The sequence below is a fragment of the Phytophthora infestans genome, genomic scaffold (genome assembly GCF_000142945.1).
Source record: "Phytophthora infestans T30-4 supercont1.39 genomic scaffold, whole genome shotgun sequence".
Taxonomy (NCBI): Eukaryota; Oomycota; class Peronosporomycetes; order Peronosporales; family Peronosporaceae; genus Phytophthora; species Phytophthora infestans.
The window spans coordinates 1,247,378-1,267,402 of record NW_003303720.1 but is presented as its reverse complement, the minus strand read 5'-3'; the positions used below and the strand labels follow the sequence as shown (position 1 = coordinate 1,267,402).

Sequence of the window (20,025 nt, the reverse complement as noted above, 5' to 3'; positions counted from 1 at the left end):
CGACTCGGCGGACGATGGGTTGGGTTCTCCTAATCTCCGAGGCGCGTCTCCGAGTATGTCTCTGTTCGGCACCCCACTCCCCAGTGGAGCGGATCCGCCTCAACCCACTTCAGCCGAGTCGGGTCCTGAGGCACCGGTTCTTCTTCCACCTGGTTCGGCGTCAGCCTGTTTGGCTAGCTCGGCGATTATAGTTCTTGCCACGGCTGCGGATGTTGCATCTCCTTCCGCAGTTTCCCAAGGAGCGACGTCTGCTACGACGCCACACCTCCAATCGTCGAGCCCGCTGAGCTCTTCCCAATTGTCTCCGTCGGGTTCAGCTCACTTGGAGTCCGGATCGCCAACTTTTTAATTTTCTTCTTTTGACTCGTCCCGTAAGTATCGTTCAGGACTTCATTTCGTAATTATTCAGTATATGTAGTTTCGACACAGTAGCATTCCATCTCAACTCGGCCTGTGTCGTCCGCTGAGTTGGTGTAACTTTTGGTGCAATAGCTGTTAATACTCATCTGCAACTTGCACCATTTGCAGACGGTTTTCGCGCTTTTTCTGTCGTAGGTAGTCAAACAGGAGACCCCACATGACAAATTCGACAGTGGTTCCCAAGTAGGCTCATCGTAGCCGACCCACTTAACTTTAAATTTCCGTTGTGATCGTGACGTACTCGTGGAAAATGGTAGCTCATCGTCGAGAATTGCTTCGACTTCATACTGTTTCGTACTTGTGTCTGGTTCCCAGCTGTCTTCAGGCAGTAATTCTTCGTCAAAGTCAAATCGCTGAGTCTCTTCAAGGTCGGCGATTAGCCTCGTCTTTGGTCTTCCGCCGAGTTCGGTGACTGCCTTCAGACGTGATACATGGACCACTGGGTAGAGCCTATATCCACTCTTGTCGGGTAACTCCAATTCATAGGCGAATTCTTCCACCTTCTTCTTCACCCTGAATGGTCCATGCCATCGGTGGGCTAACTTCTTGGTCAGACCCGACTTGACTCGCTCCATAAACAACCAGACTTGATCTCCTTCTTCGAACAAGGATTTGGTGGATTCATCGCCTGGTTCTGCAACTCCATCTTCGTCATCTGCTGTGTTGGGGATGGATCTTTTCTCCTTCTTGCTCAACGCTTCGTTGTGCTCCCGAGCTCGTCGTGCTTTCTCTCGCACTTGAACTCAGCTGCTAATCGAAGTGCCACTTCTCGTTGTCTGTTCGCTTCTCGGCACCACTCGACTGCGTCCGCCGAGTTGACTGGGTGCCTCTGTCCACGTCGTATTGAGCTCGTCATAGCCATGAGTGTAGACTTGGCATCCCAACCATGTACCAGATAGAAAGGGGTTTCTTGCCGAGTCGAATCTCTTGAGTTGTTGATAGCGTGTACCATCTTCTCGGCGATGTCATCCCAGTCGGCTTGAAGTGGGTCTTCCACGTAGACCCGTATAGTCTGAACCATTGTCTTGACTGACCTCTCTTGCTGACCGTTGGCTTGTGGTCGGTAACTCAGCGTAGCTCTTGATCTCGACTGCATCATCTCGGAAAACGTTTGGAATACTTCACTCATAAACCTTGGATCTCGGTCGTGCCGTATCAGAGATGGAGCCCCGAACTGCCTGAAGACGCATTCCTCATATACCTTGGCCACTTCGAGTGACCCGGTGCGATTCATAGCCTTAGTGATAACGAACCCCGTGAAGTGGTCCTGGAACAACAGCTGTGCAGTATTGCCCCGCTGAGTTCGAGGAAAAGTAATCACGAAATCCATTTGACACGACTTGGAATGGATGGTCTGACACCACATTTCCCGGCGAGTAACCTGTCAACTGTGGCTTGCTCTTACTGGTATTGCAGTCCTCGCAGGCCCTAACATGTTTCACCACGTCGGCGTACAGACCAATCCAGTAGTAGTCGGCTTTGACTCGGTGATACGTTCTGACAATGCCTTGATGCCCTTCTTCGATCGAGTTGTGACAGTTATGAAGTATTTCGTCGACCATAGTTGACGGAATCAACAATCTTAATGAGAGGTTCGGTTCGCCGGGTTCGCCCAGTCGGCGAGCTTCATCTCGGCGGTAAAACAGGCCGTCTTCGCTGAGTACAAAGACTTCTGCGACTTTGCCGGCATTCTGAGCTCGACGGTGTGTAAGGTCCTCAAATTCACCTCTCAGGTACGCTTTCAGATCGGCCCACCTGAGTTCTTCATCTTGTGCCTTCGCGATTCGTCGTCTCCGCTCAGTCTGTACTGTCACTGGATCAATGTCGTTGGCATTCCTAGCTGTCTGGGCTGACTCCATCTGCGACCCTGTTTCGACATTCGGGGTCGTGTGGTTAGTCCGCCGAGTCGACGCCCTGCTGACTTGTTCGAATTCATCTCCACTGCTTTCAAACGCAGATTCTCCAGGATTTGTTGATATGGCTTCGTGATCCTGACTTCCTCCTCTTGCTCTAGCCGAGTCTTCATCTAGCTCGTCCTCAAAGTGAACTCGGCGTACTCGGCTACGAGTGACTGCCGTGACAATCGGGGTTTCCGCTGGGTTGTCTGTGGCGTACAGTTCTTCGGCTACTCGGTTAATCATTCTCAGTTCTGCTTTCCTATCCGTCCCGAGAATTACTCGTCCAGCTTTAGCTTCAAGTGCTTCTGTAGCGAGAGAGTCAGCCGCTGCGTTATAGTGTCGCGCTATGTGTCGATACCGGACCGAGTTGAGTTGCTTCGTGAGATCCTTGTGTCGAGCTAGCTCCACTTGCAATGTTTCCTTCTTGCATGCTATCACCCCCATGGATTGCTGGATTGCAAGCCGGGAGTCACCCACGATAATCAGATCGGTTATCCCTCGGTCAATCGCCGTTAAGACTCCATTGTTCATGCCGGTGTACTCGGCGATGTTGACTGTGGTGGACGACAGGTACGCACTCGCAGCGATCTCAATGTCCCAATTCGGAAGGCGCCACAGTATCCACGAACAACTTCCATACCCGCCGTATTTAGCCGTCTTCGCTGAGCCATCGAATGACAGCACGCATCCTGCAAAGTCAGCTGGTATTCGGGCGTATAGCAGCGCTGGGTCCATTCGAACTGTCGCCGAGTTCTTGGAGGGAGGCGCAAGGTGCTTCAGGGAGTCGTCGAGTCCGATAAACGGAGTTATCGACGCCTGGAGCAACTGGGCGAAGTCTACATCTCGTTCACGTATTCGCTTCACCTTCAAATCGTAGGGCGACAACATAACTGCGAAACTGACTGTGCGACCGTACAGCGACTTTGACTTAAACACCCACTCCAGCGTGGAGAAACGGGTGTAGACGTGTAGCGTCTTTCCCGCCAAGAGAGTGTAGCACACTTTCAGCAATTGTAGCAGCGCGACTACTTCTTTCTCAGCGGGATGATAGCCGAGTTCATTCTCCTTTAGTACGCGTCCGCAGAAGCGAACTGGGTGCAGTTTGTCGTCATGCGGTTGCATCAATGTACTGCTCAGTGCCCACTCATTGGCGTACAACATTATATGGACTTCTTTCGCCGAGTCGAAATGACGCAGAATTGGAGCTTCTGCTACCCGTCTTTTGAGCTCGGCGAATGACGCTTCTGCTGACGCCAAGTCACCCCCAGGGCCAAAGTCCGTATCCTTGAGCTGATAGAGTACTGCTCCGTAAACAGCCAAGTTCTGGATGAATCGGCCGTAATAGTTGAGGGCACCGAGGAAAGCTTGTATCCCCTTCTTTGATTTCGGGAAGGCGAGCTCGGCGATCGCGGCTATCTTCTTCGCATCAGCGCGTATGCCACTCGACGTAATCTCGTGCGATAGGAAATCAACCTTGGGTTGGACAAAGATACTCTTGGTAAAGCTGATGCTAATTCGACATTCTGTGAACCGGGCTAGTAGTCGGTCGAGTGTCTCCAAGCAGGCGTCGAACGTCTCCCCTCCAAAACAGATATCATCGACAAACGACCTCCGCTTGAACACCGGAATCAAGGAAGACTGGTCTGGTTCTCCATTAGCAAACATGTCGCCGTCCGGTCCGTTGACCAGGTCTTGGACCGGATCGCAGTCAGCTTGTGATTGGTGGTCAGCTTCAAATTTCGTCAGCTGACTCTTCGTTGAATCGCTGACTCCGCCGAGCTCTACTCGCCGAGTCCCCGACTCGGCTTCAGCAATGGTCACCCGTTCGGCAAACAACTGCCATCCTCCCTTTGCTTGAACGTATCCCCATAGAGCGTTGTCGATCAGTTGCTGGTAAATCATAGGCGCATTTTTTAATCCAAATGGCATTCGTAACCATTCAAAGTGTCCAAGTGCACATACGAACGCTGAGATCTGCCGAGCTCGGCGTGTCATCAAGACTGCCCAGAATCCACTCGCAGCATCGAGCGAGCAAAACCACAAGTAACTTTCCAATTCGGTAAGCAGGTCATCAACCAGTGGCATAGCGTATTCCATCGGCGTAGTAACCGCATTAACCAGTTTATAATCGATGCATAGCCGAATATCCACACCATTTTTCTTAAGCACTATCACCACTGGCGAGGCCCAAGGGCTGCCCGAGAACGATATCAGCCCAGCTCGAAGTAGCCCTTTCAACAACTCGTAAAGTTTGCTCAAGTGGCGGAGAGGTATCCGCCGAGCTCTCTGCTTTATGGGTGCGTGCCCTTGAACGTCGATGTCGCACAATGCTCCGTACGCTGGAGGCGGCAGGGCATTACCACTTGAAATCATTATCCCTTCGTGCTTTTGTAGTTCTGCCACCAATTTAGCCGACTGTGCTGGCGTATGACTACTCGACTTGACGTTTGGAGCGCCATAGTCGAGTTCTGTAGGCTCAACTTCAGTGAGGTCGGGAAGAAAGGCCAGCTCGTGAGCGTAGTCCGTCAATTCCAAATCTGTCCCGCTTCGCTCAAAGGCGTTGGTCGTACCATCGTCGACATCATCCTCGTGCTCGTCTTCGGTCGCGGCGATAGCCAAGTAGTGTTGTCTTAGGGTCTCAGTCGGATCTCTCGTCGAGTTGCATTCATCGTCTTTAGCTTGTCTTAAGCCGTAGTCCATTCCGCCTGGGTCGAACACCGTCGCCGCTGAGTTCGTTACTCCGACCTCAGCGAAAGTACCTTTCACCAGTGATACCTCTGGTAAATCATAGTTGTCGTCTGCGTCAGGGTCCGTATTCGCTGAGTTCACTGCAATGGTCGATCTGACTCCTGCGTGTTCAAACTTGGCTCCGAGGTTGATGGTATCATCGTCATGCTGTATAACCACTTCCGACCCGGTTTCAGCCTTCATGGTCTCCAACGCTGAGTCCGCCGTAGTTGGGTCGTCGCTCGGCTTTATTCCTTCAGGTAGTGATACATCCCGACTATCCTAATCCTTGGGTCATCATTCGCTGAGCTGGTTGTGACGGCAAAACTAACTTCCATGCATGCGAACGCGTCTTCGGTAGAGCTGATATCCTGACAACATGCTGTGGGCACGTCCGAGGCACTCTCAGTATTTAGATCTTCTGACGTCGAGTCTGCCGCCGCCGACTGGATAATGCAGGTTTCCGGTGTACCCATCGCTGAGTTCACCACGGCTGCAGAACTTGGTCCTATTATTCCGTACTTGGCTCGGTTGTCAGCAACGGGTTCAACGTCACATAGGGCTTGTTCCGAGCGTTCTTCAAGGCCTCCTGCCGTTATAGCTGAGTCTTCAGTTGCCGACGCGTCTTCCGTGGCCCTTACTTCACTTGTTCCTTCGACCGCTGAGTTCGTGTTGACGTCAGAAATGGCACCATCGTCTTCAAACTTGGTCAGCTGATAGGAGACATCTTGGCCATCGTGTAGCACCGACGTATGGTCCGCTCGGACATCTTCCAGCTTGAACGCTGAGTTTATAGCCGGGTCACCCCTTGTCACCCCTGACGTCGATATGGCGTCGGCGTTACCGCGACGCTTCTCGTAGTCGCCGGCTTCAGTGTCGGCTTCGATCCTTCTCCAGCGTTCTGCGCATGTCAATTCGGGTCCATTTTCCCCAGGATGGGGTCGGTTCTCCACCGCCGTCGGAGTTGGGTATTTTCGTCTTTCCACAGCTGGCGGCTGGTGTGACAACCAGTCTTCGTACAGTCGTTGTTCTTTCTGCAGCAAATCTTTATCCATCGCCGACTCAAATGCCAATATCTGCCAGTCACGGTATTTCGCCGAGTTCACGCGGACATAATTCTCATTGGCCAGTACTCCGTGTGGTTGCCATTTTATCACATAAAAGTGAGGTGGGCACCAGACTGACTTGGGTAGTACGTTTGTAAGCAGGACATGGGTTGGTCTTCCTCGGCGATTAAAAACAACTGTTGGAATCCAACCCTTCGTCCGTCGCACCCACAAGTCATGCGTCGACTCACTGGGTTGTCGCCTGGGCAATTTGAACTCAGCGGTCATTCGACTTTCGATTGTGAGCCCGTCTGGGGGCCCGCATGGGACATTTGGTCCGAACTCGGTCTTGGTCGGCGCATTACTTGATCGGATGAGTGGGATTACCATCTCATCGGGTAGCTTGACCGCCGAGTTGTACAGATCCAGACGGATCCCAGCTGGGATCATGAAGTCGGTACCGAGAATCAAATCAACTCCGGCATGATGAGGCATTATCCATACTTCAAACTCGTATGCCACTTCCCAGCCGAGTGTCACCTTCACAACTGCTCTTGACGTTGTCACCATTCTGTCTTTACTTATTCCTTGTATGTCGATTCGCTTATCTCGGCTGGCTACTCTCTTTAGACGCAGTTTCCTCGCGAAGTATTCACTAATCGCCGAGACATTTGCTCCGGTATCTAATAATATCTTGGTCCTTCGGTCGTTCACTGCACCCAATACGAGAGCTCTCATTCTAACTCGGCGATCAAACGTCTGTGCTGACCACCATCCCAGCCGTTCTCCCGGAAGCAGCTTCATGATTCTGGTACGATGCACAGCCTGGTCTGACTGCCGAGTTACACTTGCAATCGCTCGGTGGTTATCTTTTAACTCACCGAGCTCACGTTCAATTCCGTCGATTTCACACATCCAATTGCCATCCCCGCTTCTTCCCTCGCGCCGTCCTGCTTCGCCTACGAAGGCAAACAAGAAGTTCGACTCAACTGCAGGTTCAGCTGACTGTGGCAGCCCGGCATATTCCAACCCAGTCAGTGTTGGCGGGCCGCCGAGTTTAAATCACTCGGCGCGTAAAGGTTTTGCAGGTCTTCTGGCACTTGCGACTTGTCAACACAGTTTTTCACGAACGCAGCCAGCTTCTCATATTGACGAAACAGCTCGCACTGGCCGCCTTCATGGACTTGTCTGCAGAATTTGCAGCGTCGTCGACAGTAGTGAGCCGAGTGTCCTGTTCTTCCACAAGCTGCACAAGGTCCACGCTGAGAGTTGTCGCGTGATCCATCTCCACGGTTCGACTGTTCTCGTTGGTTGTACGGTCGCGGAGGTCGGTTCGCTGAGTTTCCCCAACTTCGATTTGAGCAATTCTGGTCTCCCGCCGAGTTCTCTCGGCGGTCCGGTGTATTTCCTTTATCATTGGAAACGCCGGCGTCTATGTAGTCGTCGTCTTCCGCTGAGTCGGGTCCTCCGGACTGGTCCTCATCATCCCATTCGTCTTCGGAGTTGTACGGACTCGGCGGGTTCTGATCGATGAGTTCCTCCCCGTCGGAGTCAGCGTCAACGACAGTGACTCGGCGGTCGGTTTTCTTCCTTGCGACTGCGCTTCTCATCTTGACGTCCATCTCGGCGTTCATCTCGGCGGCTCTGATCCTTCCGCTTGTCATCTCGGCCTCGTGCGATCACGAGTCGGTCGCGTTGCTTCTTGCGCTTCTCGCCGAGGATCCGACGATTGATTATCTGTTCCACCTTACTGATGTCTTCCAACTGCAAGGGGTACATCAAATCCATCACATCGTTATCACCACAATGCAGCAAAAAGTGTTCGACATGGTCAGCCGCGTCGGCGCCATCCTTCTCGTACTGGATCTTGGCGGTCCGAGCATACCCGTTGAGTCGGATCAGGAAGTCGCAGATCGGTTCGTTGACTTTACGTCTCGCCGAGTAGTAACGAGTGCGGGCGGTTTGGTCGAACTGTGAGCAATAATAATCCAGGAACGCCTCGCTGAGTAGTTTCCAACGTCGCTGAGTCTTCTTCGGCAGCTGCCTGTACCAACTCTTCGCCGCGCGTCCCAAGCATAGCGAGAAGGGTTCGCACCAGGCACTTTGGGGCATCCTGGTGCTCTTCATCTCGTAGATGAAACGCTTGAGCCACTGGAGCGACGCGTCAGAGCGGTAGTGCTTTCCTTGGAACTCGGCGATTTTGTCGAGCGAGGCGTGGGTTCGGACTTCTAGGTACTGCGTCGAGTCTTCTTCAGCCGCGTCAAAGCTCAAGTTTCGGATGTAGTCCTTCACGGTTTCTTCACGGTTTCCTCTCACTTCGAAGGCGTCGTCGTCTTCTTCATCCTCCTCGTAAGCTTCAGCCTCGTCTGCAGCGTCATACAATTCACGGTAACGACCAACATTCCGCTGTCCACGACTCGGCGCTCGCTGAGTGGGGTTTAGCTTCATTGGAGTCAGCATGTGAGAGTCTTCGAAGTACGGAGTCCCTTGCGTAGCGCGGAGCACTTCACGTCTCTTCGTCTCCGGGGTCTTCGGCAACGGAATCTTGCTTGGGTCTTCGCCGAGTGGTTTGAACTCGGCTACTCGGCTATACACCTTCTTCGTTCCACCAGGGGCCTTCTCCAATCCAAATGCCACTCTCAACTTCTTCTTCCATTGCCAGAGCTCAGCTCCGCCACGGGTCAGACTCCAGTCGGACAGGATGAGGCTGTTTGGTCGACTGTTGCATCGATAGCTCATCGCCTTCAACAGCAACACAGTTTCTTCCACCAACTGATTGATGTTGGCTGCACGCACCGGTTGAATTAACTCGGGACCCAACATCGGCCACTTCGCCTGCGCCATCGCCACAGGCGCGAACATCATCATCCATTCCGATCTCGTTCTCATCTCCTCGCCGAGTCGAGCCAACACTTTATTGGCGCTCGGCGTATCGGCGTTCCTCGTCGCTTTCGGAATAAGGGGCGGACGGTCCCCTTGAGCAACGACATGTTCTTCTTCATCTTCTTCATCGTCCGCACCTTCGTCGAGCTCGGCGGATAAGCTGCACTCGACAGGGCGTGGGGCTCCCATGCGTCCCACCTGCAGCGTCAACTCTTCCACCTCGCCAAGTAGCTCGGCGGTAGTCTTCGTTTCTCCGAGCTCAGCGGTCTCGGCCTTCTTTTCATACTCTCCTTCACTTGCATCTCCGTTCTCGCTCTCCTGGTCTTGGCCATCCTCGTCGAACTGGACGGTTCGTCCCACCTCCATCGTCATGGCGATGAGTCGTTGATCCGCCGGGTCCGACCCCGCGAGAGGCGATCCTCCAGCCGTCGCTGGGCTTCCGTCGCTCGGAGTTGCTGATCCCTTGACCATCTTCACTCTTCTCTTTCTCTTCTCTTCCTCTTACTTGGTTAGCTGGCACCTATAAAAACAAGCACACACTCCTGTTCCCGGGTCGCGGCACCAGTTGTGGTGTAGTAGAACACACAAATACCGTCAGATGTGGATTCCTTACACAAACCACAACGAATCGCCGAGTTAGTTCGGCGGTTGTATGGCCTGCGCAGAGGGTGGTCCCCTCGCGGTCCGGCCCTTCCGGGACAGACGAGTGGCTCGCTTCCACTCGGTTCCGACTAACCAAGTCAGATCACTTCCGAGGCTCCGCTGAGTTTGGTTCGGCTGACCTCGTTCACAACCCTGTGCCCTCCACCAAAGGATGGACGACGGCGCGCGAGCGCTTTTACAGGTCACCGAGCGCAGAGGCTGCTCAGCTAGAAGTGTTACGGCACCCGGGCTATCCGACGTACCGGCCCGCTGAGTATGCGGGACTTTCTTTCGCGCGTAGCGAGACTTTGTCCTACCCGGACCGACCTAATCTCTTGGTGCTACCAATCAATACCCTACAAGCTATGCCTCTCGAGTATTGACGGCGGGCATAATCCAGCCCTATGCAGGGACTTACCGGAAAAGTGTACACGTGTCTTGGACTAGGAAAATTCTGCTCTGTTATCTTCTGGGAGCCTTTTCGCCCCCCCCCCCCTATTTAATCCTATGCTTCCTATACAAATATCTAGTGAAATGTAGTCGTTTCGGATCGCTACCGACCCTTCAGCTGAGTTCGGGCGACCGTTGAGCTCAGCGGTTATCCGGATAGCATATCCGGACAGATCGCCGAGTACTTACCGTGATCCTTTGTTCTTAAGCTCTGGGTTATCAGACCAAGCCGATTCTTGACCTAAAGTAGGTCGGCGTATGGTCGAATCTGGAAATCCCTACACCACAGTACATCTTGCTCCAGTTCCCGTCACTGTTACGGGCGAACAAACCGCAAGGTTGTTCGTCGATGGCGTGTTCCGCTATCACGGTCTCCCGGAGACGATTGTGACCCGCGGTTCACTGCTGCGTTTTGGAAAACGTTGTTCCCTTTACTGGGAACTCGTCTGCAGATGTCCACTGCGGACCATCCGCAGACAGACGGCCAAACAGAGCGAGTCGAATCGAGTGCTCGAGGACACTCTGCGCAGTGTGTGCGCGGCAGCACCACGTACGTGGTCGACGCAGCTTCCAGTTCTTGAGTTTGCGCTCAACAACGCGGTGCACGCGTCCACGGGGTTCACGCCGTTCTACTTGAACGGCTTCCGCCACCCCAGAGTGCCTCTCACTCTTCGAGGAGACACTGAATCCTCTATTCTAAGTGGGGGAGAGGCTCGGAAAGCCCTTTCCTCCCAGGTCTCGGATGTGAGACCAGTTTCGCTGCGGAAACAGGTGGAATCCCTTATGGATACCAAGCTGAACATTGTCAGCAGGGTCCGCGATGCCATGGCAGCGGCCCAAGATAAACAAAAGGAGTACTCTGACAAACAAGGAAGAGGAAACTTAAGTATATTTGAGGTTGGGGACTTAGTGTTACTAGACACGAGGAGCCTACCTTTTGACACTGTCAGCTCTGTCGGCAGCAACAAACTGAAGCACCGCTTCATCGGACCTTTTGCAGTCCTGGCCAGACATGGTGCGTCGTACACCATCGACCTTCCAAAGTCAATGACGACGCACCCGACGTTCTATGTCGGACGTCTTAAGCGGTACTTTGACCCGCAGGGGGTTGCTGACTCGCAGACCCCCCTTGACCCAGCTCCTCGAAGCGAGGGCCGGTCACAGTCGTCGACGAGGTCGTCGGAGCAGGTACCCAAGCCTCGGTCGGGACGGCAAGGCTGCGGTCAAGACCGTACGCCGGAGGGGCTCCATACGAACGGACCCCGGCGCCATACGCCGAGTACGCTGAGTACGCCGGGTACGCACCATACGCGTACGTCTGGGAGTGTGCCGCAGGCGGCTCCGGACGTGGCAACAAAGCCTCGATCCGTCGGATCATGCGAAAGGCCTCGTCCAGATCGGACGAAGAGGCCCGGCGATCCACCCGCAGGTGCAGGCTCGCGACCTCTCGCTCCAGCAGGTCCAGGCGGCCCGCAAGACGAGCGAGCTCGCCCTGATTCCCGGCCTGGGCGGCAGCATTACCGCCAGTCCCAAGGCCAAGTGCAATCTCAAGCACGAGACGGAGGCGGTCGACCTCAGGGTCCTGTGTCGGACCCGCAGTCGGAGCACTCGGACGAGAGTGGCTCTCGGGAGGCGCCGAGTACTCGTACTCGTACGAGGGCACCTCCGCCCCTGCTTGACCGGAATGGAGAAGTCCACTTCCACGTGGAGCGGATCCTCCAGGAGCAACGGTGTCGCGGTAAGCGACAGCTCCTCGTGAAGTGGAGGGGTTATGCCCACTCCGAGAACTCGTGGGAGCCGATTGAACGGCTCCTGATTGACTGCCCGAAGGCTGTCGCGATCTGGGAACAGAAGCGGCGGCAGCTTCATAAGTAGTCCGGGGCTTCTTGAACGAACGGGGTACGGACGATGAATACATACCGTACCCGCGCTCATCGTGAGCGCTAGAAGCCGCGCGCTTCAGGATGTCCCTTGGCAGCATATGCTTGCTGATCAAGTGGGCAAACCTCACACGAAGATCACGCTGGTCCAGGATGCGGGACAGCAGCTGATCTTTATGGAGTTCCCGTAACTCCGTGGGTGAGTACTTATGAGTCTCCACCCACGCCCAGAACATGTCCTCACAAGAACTCCACGTGGGACAGTTCTCGGGCATAACCCAGGGGTATCCCCAAAGCGGACAGAGGCCACCCCGGGTCTCGGGCTTCTTACGACAAGTCGTGAAGTCCTTAAGGGGAATGCGGTGTGGCGCGAGAGGCACACACCGAGCAGCCAAGTTGTCAACGAACAACTGTTCTTTCTGAACAAGGGCTCGTTCATAGATGCCCCTAGAAGTGTGGCCGCCCACAAGGCCACGAGGAGCGATGAGAAGCTCTAAGAAGAGGTCAGCCCCAGAGCTCTCCTCGGGAGGCCAATACCCTCTTGAGTTGATGGCAGCTCCCTGGCTGACGGGTGCCATCACCGAACCCCCACGCACACGCTGGGCAGCTTGGAACTCCTCCTGCTGCTGGTCGAGGTCATTCGAGACCTCCCGGGGCTCAACGATAGCACCCTCCTCTTCCTCTTCTTCCTCCTTCTCCTCCTCTTCATCCGAGGAGTCGAAGATACTCCGATAGGAGCGACGAGTCTCCTTCTCCTCGCGGAGTGGAGACTTAGAGGCTGTACATTTCTTTGAGGGCTTGGCGCCTTCGGCTTTAGAGGCCTTAGCACGCGCAAGACCCTCGGCAAGCGAGAGACGTTTGCGAGGACTCTCTTCCTCATCGCCACCAGCTTTGGGAGCGCCCTTAGCCTTGACGGCCGGACTCTCAGAGCGCACAGAGGTCCTGGGACTGTGATCACCTTGATCACTAGCGAGCGACTGCACGCTGTCATCTTTGTGCTCACTGGACACTGGGCTGTGCCCTCCCACAGAGTCCGCAGGAGCATCGTGAGTGCTCGCGGACTCGGCATCGTCCTCACTGCCCGAGTTGAACTCACGTTCCACGAACCGAGGGTTCGGACGATTGTCTGAAGATGAGGGTGACGGGCTGCGGCGCTTGTTTGCGCGCTTGTCCACAGCCGCGTCACCCGAGGAACCGATCGCCTCGGAGGCTACCTGAGTAGCCTTTTGAGTGCAGAGCCTTTGCCGTGAGGCTTAGTGCTCTTGGCTTGCGCCTTACCGGCAGCAGCCTTGGAGCGTGTCTTAGCACCGCTCTTTGCAGTGCCACGAGGCATGATAACGGTCGAAGTGGAGACCTAGACGAAGAGTGCACAGGTTGCTGCTCGAGGCTCTAACTGTGAAGTGAGCCTCCGCCGCGCTCGCGCGGCCAAGTCGATGGTTTTCGACTTTGAGAATGAGAGTTTGTGACGAACACCTCTTCATTCTGATTGGTCGGTAAACCGAACCTAAGTGGGGGAGGATGTAACGGGGTACGTAGCCCTAAGTGTACCCTGGCTACATGAAGTGTGACACTTCACACTTCAGGAGTATGACACGCAGGGGTTGGCAGTAATTTGGGAGAGCAGTACAAAATAGTACTATAGTACTATTACTGTTACTGCAGTAGCCAGTAGTTTCCTCGAATATGATCATACTGTTACTGTAGTAACCAGTAACTCAGATGCGGCTACAAAAGTACTGCCGAGTTACTGCTGAGTTACTGTCGATACCCAGAAGTGCATCTGACAATCCTCCATTTTGACCACCGCCCCGGACTCTATGTTGGACACGAGGACGCTTGCTAACAGCACAGTATACAGTCTTCCACACTCTCGTCGTCTCCGTCGCACGATTTCGGCGGCTGCAGGATCTGAGCTCAGTCAACGGCCCCACTTCGACCAGTCAATCTTCTTGCCGTTTTCCTTTGATGGTTTGAAGTTCACTTTGCAATTCTCGTTGCACCCCCAAGAACGCTTTCCCAGCTCTCGTCACGCTTAAGCCAACACCCACCACGTCGATGAAGTGCTCCTTTGTTGACTGTATCAACCCGGAGCTAACAAAGACGGATCCATGTTCCATCTGCGATCAACCCGTCCACCACCTGTGCTCGAACGACCTGTGCGACCCGGGTAACATTGCTGTTCGGTGAGTTACGGTTTAAAGATATTAAATACATTGCTAAACACTAACTGTTGTGCTATAGCTTCTTGTCCGTGTTTGGCTTGGCCGAAGCCCCTCCAATGCTTTCCAAGAGCGCGTCTTTTGCACCGGTGCTTTCGTCATGAACTCGCTTCGCACCAGCACGGACAATATGCGAGCCGAAATGCAGGTTCTCTTGAAGCATAACCGTACTGAGAACCGTCGTATGGAGATGGAGAGCGTCGCTGTGGCTGATTACACACAGTCAGCCTAGGTGTTCGCAACGTCCAGTTCAGTGGACCACACACAAGACGATTAGGTGGTCGTAAGCCAGTAGTTTAACAGTACTATAGTACTATTACTACAGTAACAAGGAATACCAAATCAGAGTTACTGTTACTGCCAGTAGTTTATAATTTTTTACTGGCGAACTACTGCCAGTAGTTCAGAAGAAACGCCGGTACTGCCAACCCCTGATGACACGTCATACTCCGGGATATTTGGTACAAGGTACCAAGGTTGTTCAAAGCCAACTATTGGTCAAACGACATTGCATTTCTATATAGTTTGTATCAAACCCAAACTTAACCTACGTATAAATATACTCAGTTTACAATCTACCTTATTTGGGTCACTTCGCTCTCTTTAGCTAAAGAGGGGACCTGTGAACTACCGTTCACTGAGAGTTTGTATACTCTCGGAAGATAACTTCCTCTAGCGCAAGGTGCTGTGTGGCCCCGTCACAGAAAAGGACAAAAGCATTGGAATGTACAATAAACTTATTCACAGATCACCCTTACTAAGGGCCTTAGGGGGTGTTTCATTCGGGGGCAGATCAACTGGGGCAACTCTCTTAGCCAATCCGAATCGCTTATTTTTGTCCCAGTTGCTCGAGATTGGAACTCGGGGGGGTGAATTTAGCCCTGTCAAATTTGATTAGAGCTGCATTATCGTTTTTGCAGAATTCTAGCGCCCAGCACTACCAGTGATTTATTAGAGGACAGTGCGTATACAGCGAGCATGGAGGGAATGCTGATGAGCTACGAGCTCTCCTAGGAGATACAGTCTTACTTACGAAAACAGTAATTTCTACAGAGTCGCATGCTGCGATATCGGACGTGGAGTCCTATCTTAGCGTTAGTCCTACTCAGAATGAGGCGACGATGAAGGAGGCTGAAGCATTGCTAAGAGAGGCTTAAGCTGGACTGCAGAGGAGGTACGAGAGCTAAGCGCTTGAAACACGAACGGCGTATTCGAAATACTCCTGAAAAAGCTTCCCCAGATGCGTTGTAGCTCTCGTCAAAGTAATTGTCCCTCACCGTTAAGTCCCTTGTACAGTAGATATTCGTCGCAAACTTCTACCATCAGCTTCACCAATCGCAGCAACTAATAATGATAGTAACACGATCAAGGGGTCGGGGGCAGGTCAACTGGGGCAACTTTACCTCAAAAATATAGTACTCAGTCGACTCTGATACGATAATCACAGACCAAACTTATTCACAGATCGCGGTAGTCCAAACTTGAGTAAGCTATTAGACAAATATGCGTCGCGTTACGGAAGTAATCGACTAATTTAACAGCAGCGTGCATGACGTATTGGATACAGTGAATACTTAAAGGTCTTTCTGGTACCAAGTCGCAATCTCAGGCGATTTCGATCATCTCCGGACTATGGCATTCCCAACTGCTCCTTTTCGCCATGATGAACGTGGGTGTAGGTCAATAACTGATTCGATATCTCCGTTCCGGTATGAGAGACGTGGAGCCTGGCGGTATTTCCAGACGGTGAGTTCCGTTTTCGAGCTGCAAAACGTAGCGAAAAAAAGTCCTTCAAATAAGCTGAGACGTTCTTCTGCTGATCAGTGTCTGAATCAGAGCAAGCAGCAAATGAATTAATCACGACTTGTGACACTTGACATGAGTATGCAAGGCCGAGTGACTCATTTGGTGTTAATTAAGACAGCTCATTCGGTCAGCATGATAAAAGACCCCCTTATGATAACCACAAGTGTAAGCCACCGTGGCCCGCGAATACCCGCACTATGACTGCTACATGTACAGATCAACCAACGTAACTGTCACAGCACGTTCTATTTTTCGCACTTCATGCAGGGTGTGGGGCTCCGGGCATCTTGGAGTAGGTAGAGGCTTATGGCTTGGGAGAAGATTGATAAGTGAGAGCGAGGAATGGCAATAAAGTGCTCGCGGGCACGTGGGTTGATCCGCTTTGAACTGCGAATAAACCACTTTGAAGTACGGAGTGTGTTTACTCAACAAATTTGTGAAGTGACATAAATTCTAATGTAAAAGTTGAAAATAATTTTTAAAAAGGTTTAGTTACTTCACCACTTTGAAGTGGAGTAGCACCATCTTGAGTGTGTATAGAGGCAAAATAGAAAGTCATCGAACGCTAGACAAGAAAAAAATATATCCTTAGCCCCGATTATCCCCTACCTTCTTTCCAGCACGAAAACTGCGTCTACAAGTTATCAAGCAGCTGCTGCCAACTCGTTTTGGTCTTCAGGCTGCCCTTCATAAGGTACCATTCACTTCATGGCACTCAGTTACGATCGTGATTGCCATCGAGAGGATCGCCGTTGCTTCTCACCCCAAGATCCATCCTCTCGGGCGTAGTCACGCGACTGAGACCGGTGTCGTGGAGCCTCCGGAGATGGCGAATGGCGAAATTGTGGCTCTCGGGGATGCGAGTGTCGGCGCTCAGGCGAGGGAGAACGGCAGCGGTAGTCTTGCGGGTATTTCTTAGCGTACATGTATTCCTTCGGGTAAGCGTCCTCGGGAAAATCCTTCTTGGCATATTCCTTCGAGTGGCGACGAGACGAGTGTCGGTGGGAAGATCTGGAGTGGCTCAGGTCAGACGAACGACGACGGGAGCGTTTCGGAGGTGGTGAGGCAGATACCGAGCGAGAACTAGACCTTGATCGGGATCTTGAGCTGCTGCACGAACGCGAGCGATGACGGCGGGAGTGTTCTCTCTTGGATTTCACTTTCCGGCTTCCACGATGGCGATCATAGTCGCGACTGCTGCGGCGGTGTGGATGAGGAGATGGGGAGCGCGACGGAGACCGTGAGTATGACCATGAGCGAGAGCGTGACGATGAGTGAGAGCGACGTCGAGAACGGTGACTTTCACGTCGTGAGGATCGTGAACGTGAGCGCGGTCGCTTCTCTTTATCTGAGTGGCTTTGCCGTCCTTCCTTCACGTACTGGTCGTGACTTTCTCGAGGGGTACCTTTAGGTTGCTGGTACCCATATCCACGATCTTCTTTCGGGGAATCATAGCGCCGGCCAGCCTTAAGACTGTTGCTTTCTCGTGGGGATTTATGTGTCCGTTGATAGCCATAGCCGCGCTCTTCTCTCTCCGTTCGGTCATCATTGTGTCGATCAGGTCCAAAAGGAGTCTCCCGCGGGGACTTTTGAGGCCGCTGATGAACGCCATAGCCACGATCTTCTCGAGTCTCCCTCGGCAAGTCATATTGTCGACCATCTCGGGGAGAAAGTAAAGGTCTTTTGGGTCTCGTTTCGGCCGGATAGAGCCGACTCGAGGCAGAATCTTGACTATCGCGCCGCTGGTAGCCAGTCGTGTTGCCGTCTTGGGTATCCAGCTGCCGAACCGAAGGAATTTTCTCAGGATTCCCATTACGCGGAGTAAATGTGCGCTGGCTTCCATTCGGTGGGAAAACTGGAGGCGGCGGAGGGATCTCCCCGTTCGTTGGGAAGCGTCCTGCATGTGGAGGTGGTGAAGGAGGCATTCCGTACCCAGAGCGCTGCATTCCTGGAGGGAAAGAAGGGGGCGGAGGGATCGGCCCACCAGAGTTCGAATTGCGGTTCCACTGAGGCCCTGGAGGCGGAGGCATCACGTGTCGCTGATGATATGGTCCTGAGCCCAACTGTGTCGGTTGTCCGTTCCCCGTCTGAGCTTGTGAAGCAGAGATATTGTTTCCTTCCCCTGTCCGTCTCGTCCCAACATCCTCAGTATCAGATAATTCCATGGAGCTCTCCGATTTCACTGGCCGAAGCGAGACATCCTTAGCTCCGTGCTCCACCTGAGTATTCTCGTTGGCAGCCAGCGCACCCTGTTCGTTCTTCACCTCCAACGACTGTCGCACTTGAAAGTCACGTTCGCGACGCTTTCGTAACGCGTCAGATCGCATTTTCTGTTCCGACTGTCGACGTTTCACGAAGCTCTGAATGGGCGGAGGAGCTAGGAAGCTAGCGCGCGCACGCTTCTTCTTCTCGATCCGATAGACTGCACTCTGCACCTGTATCTGCTCTTCAAACGACAGTCCGTCGCTGTCGAAGAACGTCTTGTACCGCTTAGCAATCGTCAGCAACAAGTCGGACGCTCCGTCGCTGTCTTTGTGTTCTTCAGCCTTCTCCGTCCACTTCAACGCTCGCTCTCGCTCCGATTCGAACGTATTCCAGTCAAAAGCCGAGACGTCAGACCGTGTCTGCGCCTCCTTCTTGTCAGCACTAGATTCCTCGTCTGCGCTGTCGCTTTCAGAAGCCAGAGAACTCTCCCCAACAGCTTGCAGTTGCTTACGGATTCGCTTGTAATCCGGCATGTCTTCGTAATTTAAAGACTGTAAATAATCCATCAACTCCATCAGCTGTGCGGCTCCTGGAAGACCCTCAACCAGCAGACCTGGGTTCGCCTCCGTGTAGTGTTCCTTAAGACGAAGCACCGTCTGTCGGTTCTTAAGTTGCGCGTCGGCAGCCCAGGGCAGTTCTCCGCGCAAAAAGTCCATCACGAGATAAAACCACGACCACAAATCGTCCTTAGGACCCAATTCCTGTCGACGATGTGAGCTCAGAGACGCGTACATGGACGTGCCTCGAAACTCTGCGACTTGACGTGCAGGCAGCACCTGTTTGTCTTCTCCTAGATGCTGTCGTGACAACCCAAAGTCGATGATATAGTAGCGTTGTCGCTTCATCATATTGCGCTCCGGAAGAGCACTTAATGCAAAGTTGGACGCCTTGACGTCTCGATGGACGTATCCGTGGCGATGGAAGGCCTCGATGCAGTCCAGCATCTCCAGGCCGACTGAAATTGCCTTGGCCAATGGCACGCCGTGAATCGAGTCGGGCGACATCCTCAGCATCGACATACTATCTCCCAGTAGCTCCATCACCAGCACTGTGCTGTCTCCATGTTTGCCGTGATAATAGTATCGACATACATAGGGGCAGTCCTGTAGACTCTTGAGGATCAAGCTCTCCCACTCCAGCACAGGCTTGAGGGAGCTGGGGGCTTCCACTTTTACAGCGACTTTATCCCGACTCTCGATTGAATACGCCGAGTAGATCTGACTAAATGTTCCCTGTCATAAAATAAGAATAAAGAAAATGAGGATAATAGATAAAATAAAATAAATCGCCTCCTGTTACCTCTCCGATCTTTTCACCAATTTTCCATTTCTCTGCGATCACTTCACCTGCCTAGAGAGGAAACTATTAGTCCACTAATATAAAATAATATATGTTATCGCTTCATCTGCATCCGTCTCCCCCATTACCAGTAGAATATTCTTGTTGAGAGGCTCCATGGGCGACGACGCGGCTCGCATCATGTTCATCGCCTCGGATTCCTCAGCTCCGACGCGACTACAGAAATCTTTCCTTTGGTTGTGACGCTTTCTCGCCGGCTGCAAGAACTTATCGATCGCTCTCAGCGTGCTACTGCGGCGATTGGGACACTATTGACCTGCTGCTTCCCTTGGAGCGACGCTACAGGGTCTGGGGAGGCGGTGGAGAGAGCCTCAGGATGCGGTCAACCACTCGAGCAATGGCGATCTGCCGATTGGAAAATGGCGGGACACGAGACGCGTTTTAACGTTAAATAACGAAGCAGTGTAAATAACGCGTGTGATTGGGCAAA

The 20,025-nt window shown here is 53.0% G+C and overlaps 1 protein-coding gene across 1 annotated transcript; it reads right to left on the bottom strand.

The window, feature by feature from the left end:
- Nucleotides 1-16,690: 16,690 nt before the first annotated feature.
- On the bottom strand, nt 16,691-19,714 carry PITG_15970 (tau-tubulin kinase, putative; the record flags this gene model as incomplete). Its single annotated transcript, XM_002898137.1, has 3 exons — nt 16,691-19,468; nt 19,536-19,586; nt 19,664-19,714. The coding sequence occupies 3 exons, from the start codon at nt 19,712-19,714 to the stop codon at nt 16,691-16,693; spliced, it is 2,880 nt and encodes a 959-aa protein (XP_002898183.1).
- Nucleotides 19,715-20,025: the final 311 nt, after the last annotated feature.